The 8,656-nt window shown below is 50.9% G+C and overlaps 1 protein-coding gene across 1 annotated transcript; it reads right to left on the bottom strand.

The window, feature by feature from the left end:
• Window positions 1-2,614: 2,614 nt before the first annotated feature.
• Window positions 2,615-6,305, bottom strand: POU4F2 (POU class 4 homeobox 2). Its single transcript, XM_083460251.1, has 2 exons — window positions 5,707-6,305; window positions 2,615-5,133 (listed from the first exon to the last, which is right to left on the bottom strand). The coding sequence occupies exons 1-2, from the start codon at window positions 5,977-5,979 to the stop codon at window positions 4,195-4,197; spliced, it is 1,212 nt and encodes a 403-aa protein (XP_083316377.1). The 5' UTR covers window positions 5,980-6,305; the 3' UTR covers window positions 2,615-4,194.
• Window positions 6,306-8,656: the final 2,351 nt, after the last annotated feature.

Raw genomic sequence — 8,656 nt, 5'->3', positions numbered from 1 at the left:
GCTTTGATTGAAAGACTATCAGGCTCCTAGGAAGCACTTCTTAGCCGTTCAAAGTGTATCAATAATAATATTTCGGTACCGACAGGCGAATCTTAAAAGGTGGCGTTACAAAGAACCGACTAACTTCTTCCTTTTAGCGTCAGACGCCGCTACTTTCTAGAAAATCGAAATAGACTGTAGCCAACAAAATCAGGGTGGTGTTTTTTTTTGTCTGTATCAGTTTATCAGGCAAGGAACCTGCATTCATAGAAAAACAAGAGATCAAGGAAAACACAGTTCCTTCGAATGCCTTCCTGATTACACCTAATAAGCAAATGAAAGAGAAATACTTTGTGCTTGGAAGCAATAGGGCTCTGAATTAACATAACGCGAAGAAAGATTTATTTGATCGATTAATGGTGAAATTACACCATTATAATATGATGCATCATTTCAGCAACGAGATATCAACTCTTGTACTGTCGGCGGTGGGGGGTAGCGCCCTTTATTCTTCTCTGTGTCATATGTACAAAGCCTATGGATTTGTGTCAGCTCAAAATATTAAGTGGCTTCGTTGCCAATATTTTGCGCCTCCGTTGCAAATCTTTCCCCCTTTCTCGGTATTTTGTTTTCTTAAACGTATTTGCAGTAGGTTCGCACGTGAGCGTATATTCTAAGATCAAATGAAACTTCGTTTAGTTTGCTGAGTCCCAGTAGCAAAAAGCTGCCACATTCATCTCCCTTCCTCCACCCACCCCTCCTTCCCAGCTCACTCCGTCGCCCCCTCTCTTTCTCTCTCTCTCTCATTGCCTCTCTCTTCTTCGCTGTCTCCCTCTGTGAAAGGGAAGAGACAGCCTCTGGCAAACTGGCAAGATTGAACTGAGAGCAAGAGAGCGCCGAGGAGCTGTCCTTGGTGCTGAAAGCACTGGCGGCAGGGAGCAGATCGGCTGCAGTGGCAATATCATCATTGTCACCGAAAAATCAAAGGTGGGCGGAAGAAAGGGTGGAAAGGGAAGGGTGGTGAGGCTGTTTCCACTCGCTAACTTTTGTACGTAAAAAAACAAATAAAATATTTTTTAAAAAAATACTGGAACCTTTTTTTTTTGCTCACAGACCAGTCTCTCATAGGCCACAGAACCGGCTCCAGAATGGCAATGACAAGAAGACTTCATGTTATCACCCTAACACCATTTTAGGGGGGATGTAGATAAGCTCACCAGAGCTTTAAAATTCCAGCAGAAAACAGCTCCCCCCTCCCGCCCCCATTCAAACTCGCTACATCAAAGACGTGTCTCCTTAGGCAATAAGGTTGCCAATTTGCACACCTCGGTTTGATTCCAAGGAGACACAACACACCAGATACAAAGCTTTCTATGGGCTGCTAGTTCTTTACCAGGACAGCATAGTTCTGTCGGGTATTTATATAGCTCCTTCTGGGCGATCTTTTGATCGCATGGCATCATTTAAATTTAGCTCTTGATCCGGGGCAATTCGTGGCCGCTTATCAAACCCAAGGGGAGCTACAGCAGCGGTTTGTCTGTGGGTGCTGGGGTGAGGGAAAGAAAATCTGCTGTCTTTTTTCAGATCTTTCCCTGGGGCGTCTTCGGTCTTCCCACAGAAGTGTGTCTTGTTCTAGGTTAGGAGCACATGAAAAGTTCTCCACCTGAACATCTTGTAGAAATCTCTGCACTCCTAACCTGCCTAACCCTGTGCATTTTCATTCGAAAAGTAGCCTGTGTTCAGTAGGGCCTACTTCGTATTAAGTCTGTTTAGGATTGCAGCAGCCTACATTTGAAACTTGGCTCCGCTATTGGTTAGATTTGTTTAGCTGTGATGCTGCAGCTGATTCCCCACCCCCACCCCCGCATGTCTTTGAAGCACTTTAAGCAGTAAAGGAAATGAGGACAAATAAGCGGGCAAGCCTTTCTCTTCTTCTTCTTTACCCCCTCTCTCCTCTCCTCCTCCCCGGTTCTGTCTGTCTCTTGATCTTGCTGCTTATGCGCTTGGCACTGCGGTGGTGGCGCTGAGCTCTGGGGACTCAACCTGCCCTCGTCATCATTCCCAGAGTCCAGCTACGAAGACGGGCTAATTGAATAGCTCCCTTCCAAAGTCCCAAAGCGCCATAGTCATTTTCCATGCCCCGGGTTTTTGCAATCTGGCTATCTACAGCCACAATACACTGAAGCCCATCAAGGAAATGTTATAGATTTACATACGATGCGCAGGAGGAAAGCAATAACGTAATCCTTGCAAGGTCCAGAAAATAAATGCCAGTACAGAGATCTGTGGTTCTCTCCTAGTCTGAATACACGCCAGGAGTTTGAAATACTTTGGGTCAATAGAAAGGGCTACTCAAAGAAATAACTCATACCTTGACTAGCTGATCCTAAACCCAATGAATTGAAAGTAAGTCCCACTGATTCAAGTGAAATCTGTTTCCAAAGAAGCGAGTTCGAATTACAAGTCTCTGTAGCGTTTTGGAAAGAGTTCAAATTCAATAACACAATCTAAAATGAGGAGGGGGGGAAGGAACTCGGGAAACAGGTTTTTTTTGTCAATAAAACGTTAAAATCTTTTTTTTAATGAAAGACAATTCAACAACATTTTAAATAAATCAATACATTACCATAATAAATAAACTTTCTATTAACAAAACCAAAGAAATCGTCATAATGTACAGAAGTAGGACTTCAAAGAGCCTTTCGAACATAACAGCAATGCAGCGAAATCTGTAAGAATATAACTGTATGTGCGTCAATTCTGAATGAATTATTTACAATACACAACGGTACCACAATCTAAGTACCTCGGGGAGGGTTTGTTTCAAAAGAGTTGTACCGAACAATGTGAATTTACAAACAGTGCATTCTCCCTTTTTATCTCTTGCGCGCCCGATCTCTCTCGCTCTCCTTTGCTCTCCCTAATATCGTTTTGGCTTTTCTACAAACAAAACCTCCGAAAATAATGCAAAAGCGAGAGAAAAACACCCTCTAGCAATCAAAGGAAATAAAGAGTAACTAGGAGACCCGAACACTGACGAGAAATAGCGTTGAAATCTAGAACAGATAGCTACTTAGATGAAAGGAAATCTAAAAGCAACAGAACCCACCACCCTGTCGCCTACTCAAGGGGCGTCTTTTTAAGCAGCGTGTGGTGGGGACGATCTGGGGAATCCCCCCATTAAATATGTAACGCAGTCAACAAATACCTCCTTGGACAAGTGAGTCATTCTACACAAACAACGCAGGACAGCCACTATAGAGTGAGAACGCCTTACAAATATTTGCTGGAGAAACAGTTTCAATTCAGGTGAAAATATACAGATGGCCAAAAGGATTCCTCCTTCTTAAATAGTAATAAAAAGTTTAAAGTTCGTAAACGCTACCAACCAACGGAAAATAATGAATTTACACTAACCATACTTTTTTTCCTTTTAACTTTTTTTTATCTAGACTTTGATGAAAGAGGTGCAATTAATTAGGATGAGCACAAAATGAAGTTACTAGAGAGATAAATCAATAATTTACAAGGGGTTGTTTGGCAGTAATCTAATAATAGCTCTTAAAAGATCTGTGAACACAGCAGGATCAGCGCTTTCCTTCCACATTATCACTTAAGAGAAGGAAACAGATAATAGCCACAGTAAAAATATATATATATTTATAATATGCAGTGTAATCGCAGAAAACCTGCCATCTTATTTTTTAAAAAAATCAAAATACTTTTGAGACGCCTCTCTTACGGTATAAGTTTCAACTCTAGATTAAAGTTTCAGTCTCTCTAATCGGTTTATTATTTTTTCCTGAAAAATAGCTGCAAAGGGTACTCTTACATCTGAACAAAGACGATGTCTTTAAGAATAAAAACAACTCTTACTTGATACGTCTTCGGTCCTTTATAAAGATTTCTTATCTGCTTTCACACAATCAGTCTGTCTTTGATGCCTGCTCAAAAAGTCTGAGCTTTCAAGTCCAATTATTTCTGCTGCCAACTTTCTCAACTTGACAATTTACTTCTCCAGTCAAAGTCTCTCTCTCTCTCTCTCTCTCTCAGTGTGTGTGTGTCTCAGTCTGACCCTCTTGATGAACTCTGGCCTCTTCCTTTCTCTTCCGGAAATCGAAGTGGAAAAGTCTCCTTGCAATGTTAGTGTTTACTTATTATTTTACTTTTCTGGGGTTTTTAAAAAAATTCTAAGCAGAAAGGTTTCCAAAGACTCTAAATCCCAGCGGAATATTTCATCCGTTTCTGTTTCTGTCTCTGGTTACAGAACCAGACCCGAACCACGTTCTTCTTGAGATCCAGTTTCTCCGCGATGGCCGCTATTTTTTCCGAGGAAGGACGCGGCTGGATGGCGAAGTAGGCTTCCAGGGACCTCTTTTCCGGAGCCGCGATGGAAGTGCGTTTCCTCTTCTTCTCTGCGCCGTTGAAGAGCTCCGGCTTGGTGAGCTTCTCCCGGTGCGATTTCTCCGCCTCTTCCAGCCAGGCTTGTAGGATGGGCTTGAGGGCAATCATGTTGTTATGGGACAAGGTGAGCGACTCAAACCTGCAGATGGTGCTTTGGCTTAGGGATCCCACCCCGGGGATCTTGAGGTTGGCCAGGGCCGAGCCCACATCCGCTTGAGTCACCCCCAGCTTGATCCTCCTCTGCTTGAACCTCTCGGCGAAGGCTTCCAAGTCCCGCGGGTCCGCGTCCACGTCGCTCATGCAGCCCATGTGCGAGGGCAGCCCGTGAGCGTGGGCCATGCTGAGAGCCGCCTGGTGCATGGGGTTCATGCTGGCCATGTGGGGAGCGTGGCCCGGCGTGGAGACCACCGAGCCGTCGGGGCCCGTCATGGCACCCAGCGCCAGCCCCGGCGTGATGTGTTCCAAAAGCTCCCCTTCCAGCGCCTGGTGGGGTTGGTGGTGGTGGTGGTGGTGATGGTGGTGGTGGTGGCTCCCGGACAGGGCAGAGGGGTGGGAGATGGGCACCGAGGAGGAGGAGGCGGCCGACGTGCACGGGATGGTGTTCATGGTGTGGTAGGTGGCGTCGGGCTTGAAGGGGCTGTGGTGCGGCGGGTGGTGGTGGTGGCTCTTGCCGGGAGAGACGATGTCCACCGCAGCCAGGGCTTCCGCACGGGCCAGCAGGCTCTCGTCCAGACCGCCGAAGATGTTGCTCTGCAATTGCAAATAGAAGGCACACATTACTGCTGCCAAGAGGGAATTCGCCTCCTTGCTCCTCGGGGTGCCATCCGAGGCAGCCCAGCCCTGCTCAGAGAGAGAGGGGGGGAATGAGGAGAGAGAGAGAGATGAAAAGAGAAAAGGAGGAGAGGAGAGAGATAGAAATAGGGGGAAAGAGAGAGCTGGAAAGAGAGAGAGAAATGGGGAAAGAAATGTATAGAAAAAGGGAGGGAGAGAGGCAGAGAAGAGCAAGAGGGAGGGAAGAAGGAAAGAGAAAGTGGGAAAGCAACGAGGGCAGAAAGAAGGGGAAAGAAGCAGGGGGGCAGTTAGGCAACTCTAACTCTCTCTCTCTTTCTGACGCTTTCCCCCCCCCCCTCCTCCCAGCCCGGCTCGGCAGCAGCATCGCAGGTCGTAAAAATTCATGGCAGCCCCTTGGAAGCCTGCGCTGGGTTTGGGGAGGGCGGGAGGCGCGCGGGGTTGATTTGCTGCCTGGCCATGAAATAAACATGCCGGCGCCTGGGCTGCCCCCTTCCCACCCTTCCCGCACTCGGGAGCGACGGAGCGACCTACCGGCGGGGTGGGCAGGCAGGCGCGGCGCAGGGCCTCCGAGGTGCTGTTGCTGCTGGTGGTGCTGCTGGGCGCGCTGCTGCGCCCGCCCGCGCCCCCGCTGCCGGCGTTGGAGATGCTGGGCGAGCTGGCCGACGGCACGGAGGCGGCCGCGGACGAGGTGCACGGCGACGCGGAGTGCAGGGCCGAGTACTTGGCCTCGTGGAGGCCGCCGCCGCCGCCACCTCCGTGCGCCATGCCGAAGGGCTGCTTGCTGTTGAGGGACATCATCATCATGGTGGCCGGCGGGAAAGGCGAGGAGGCGAAGAGGCGGGAAAAGGCGCGAGGAGAAGTTGCTGCCTCAGCGGCCGCCGCCGCCGCCCCGTCAGACTGAGGCGCCTCGCCGGCTCTCGCGTCCTCTGCCTGCCCCTTCGGCGAAGCCTCTTCCTCTCGCCACTCTCCGCCGTCAAACTGCCCCCTCAGCCGCCTCGCCGCTGGCTTTTTACTCGCCTTGCCCCCCCTCTCGCTGCCTTGTCACTAGGACGCCCCCCAACTCTTTGGGGAAAGTCCCTTCCCTTCCTCCTCCTCCTCCTGCCCCTTCCCTGCTAGTCCTCCTTGCCTGCCTTCCTCGGCTCTCCTCAGCGCCCCTCCTTCCCCTCCCCAGCGCCTCCCCCTGAAGCGCCAGAGGCCCCTCGTCCCGCCCGCCCTCCGCTGCTCCCGGCGCCCCAAGAAGCCCCCTCCCAGCCCAGCCCAGCCTCCCTCAGCTTGGAGCCCCGGCAGCTGTTGCTCAAACTGGAGCAAGAGCCCCGAAGCGCTGCCTTCTTTCTTGGCCGCCGGCTTCCCCTCCCTGCCCGCCCAGCAGCAAAAAGAGGGAGGAAAAAAGGCGGGAGGAGCGCTCTAGCCTCGCCCTATTGTTCCTTCCTCGGCGGCTGGGACGCCGCCTCAGCGCTGGGCTGCGGCACACCTTGGCTTGGCAGGTGCCTAGCGCGAGCCAGCGAGACCTCCGCGTAACTGGGCTGAGCGAGTCTTTCTGTCTCCCTCTGTTTCTCTCTGCTCGTCGCCCATTGGACGCGGGCGAAGCCGGGGCTGACAAGGCGAGACGCATGCGTCCTGCGAGAGAGCGCGCGCGTGTGTGACTGCCGAGCGAGGGGCTGGAGGAGCGCGAGGAGGGAGACGGAGAAGGGAGCGAGGGATTGTATGAGCTGCGCGTGTGAGAGAGATAGAGATAGATATTAGACGTTAATGCTAAGAGGGAACCTGAAAGGGATATATCATCACAAATATGTTGGCAGGATGGTGTGTGGAGAGGGGAGGGTAAGTGCGTGAGTGAGGGGACACGGGGTGGAAAAGTGCGAGAGAAAATGTCCTGTGGAGAGCAAGTGAGGGAGACCTCGTTGCTGGAGAGAGCGGGGGTCCCCGTGAGGCCACGTCGTGGTCCTTTCTGAGGGGCTGAAAGACGGAGAGAGCGGACTGTTTCGAAGCATAGCAGAATGTGTGTGTATTTGTGTGTGTCTCTGTGAGAGAGAGATGTGGATTGAACTTTACTGTCCTGGGAGGTGAGCTCTGTGGGACGGATAAAAGTGTTTACTATAGTTGTATGTAGATGACATACAGTATTTGGTTGCGCTTTTTTCTGCCTCTGTGCGGAGTCCATAGAGCAGTGCTGTGAGAGTGTGTGTGTGTGAATATAATCTAACGTATCCATCTCCCATGGCTTGTGTTCATACGTTGAGGCAGCTCCCTGGTTGGGGCTGTTGCAATATTGTCGCGAGGGGGCTGGGGAGAGACAAGTCCACCCTTCTTCTTCCACGAGGCGGAGAGAGCGAAGGGAAGGAGGGGTCTGGAGAAAGGTGAAAGCCTTTCCATTCGAGTTATTATCATTCATTAGCCACCGCGGAGTGGGGGGGGGGAGGCAGTTTGCCCCGAGAGACTTCACTGCGCAGGTGCAGCGGGAGGACACCCCGCGCCACACACCCGCTACCCCAGAGACTGACTGGCACGACTCCCTTGAGTTGCCGCTGGCGCCTGGTTTTTATCCTGCCGCGGTGGCTCTTGGGAATTGGAATCCTGTGCCGCTCTCCTCCTCCTCCTCCGAAGTGGGCGCGTGCCAGAGGGTGGTGCCGTCGCCTCCCCTCGGTCGCTCCCCCGCACCATCACCTTTGTTTGCCGTCTCCTGCGTCGCGCTCTGCAGGCTGGATGAAGCTGCCCGCCTTCAGGGGCCAGGCGCTGCGGGAGGAGGAGCTGCTTGCTGGAGGGGGTGCGAAGGGCGGGGCAGAGCAGAGCCTGGGACCAGCTGATGGCTCTGCTCCCTGCCAGCCAGCAGCCTGTCTCTCTCGTGCCATTGCTTTTCCGCTTGGCCTCATGCAGGAGTTCCACGTGGGATTTCCACGGGTGCCATGGGCCTCTCCAGGCTAGCGTGACACTAGGGGGAGGAGATGCCCCCAAATGTTCAGACCATCCTCCTCTTTCACCTCTTGCAATCCGGCATCTTAGTGCCACCCAAAGCCGCATGATGTTCTGAGCCCAGCCAGTTCCTTGGCTCTGTCAGTTTTATGATGGATGGGTTTCATATTTAAAATATATATAGGTGTGGGTGGGTGAGTGTGTAAAAGAGAGGGGGAGAAGGCTGCTGAGTGACTTATTTCAATACAGCTGGCCCTTTTGTGTGCCTTAATTTTACACTAGGCGGCTCCAGCAGGTTTCTCACCCCAAACGATAGGCTTCGTAATTTTCAGGGAAATAATAATAATAATAATAAAAATCCATTGTATCAGCTCTCACTGTCGCCAGCTCAGAGAAATGAAATAAATCAAAGTTAAAAGCTTGAGTATCATTTAATTATTGTGCGAACAGCGCTTGGAAAGGAGTGGAACAACATCTCTAAACAAATTATGGCCGGGCCAGGAAGGAATTATTAGATTGAAATTTCATTTAGGCTCGGGAGACACAGCGCTTCAATATGTAATCTGTTATG

The sequence above is a fragment of the Podarcis liolepis genome (assembly GCF_965112155.1).
Source record: "Podarcis liolepis genome assembly, chromosome: 9".
Classification (NCBI taxonomy): Eukaryota; Metazoa; Chordata; class Lepidosauria; order Squamata; family Lacertidae; genus Podarcis; species Podarcis liolepis.
This window is presented reverse-complemented; position numbering and strand designations above follow the sequence as displayed.

Coding starts and splice junctions, on each gene's coding strand:
- POU4F2 (XM_083460251.1), bottom strand. CDS start 5,979: ATGATGATGATGTCCCTCAACAGCAAGCAGCCCTTCGGCATGGCGCAC. Junction 5,134..5,706: donor CCTGCCTGCCCACCCCGCCG/GTAGGTCGCTCC, acceptor TTGCAATTGCAG/AGCAACATCTTCGGCGGTCT.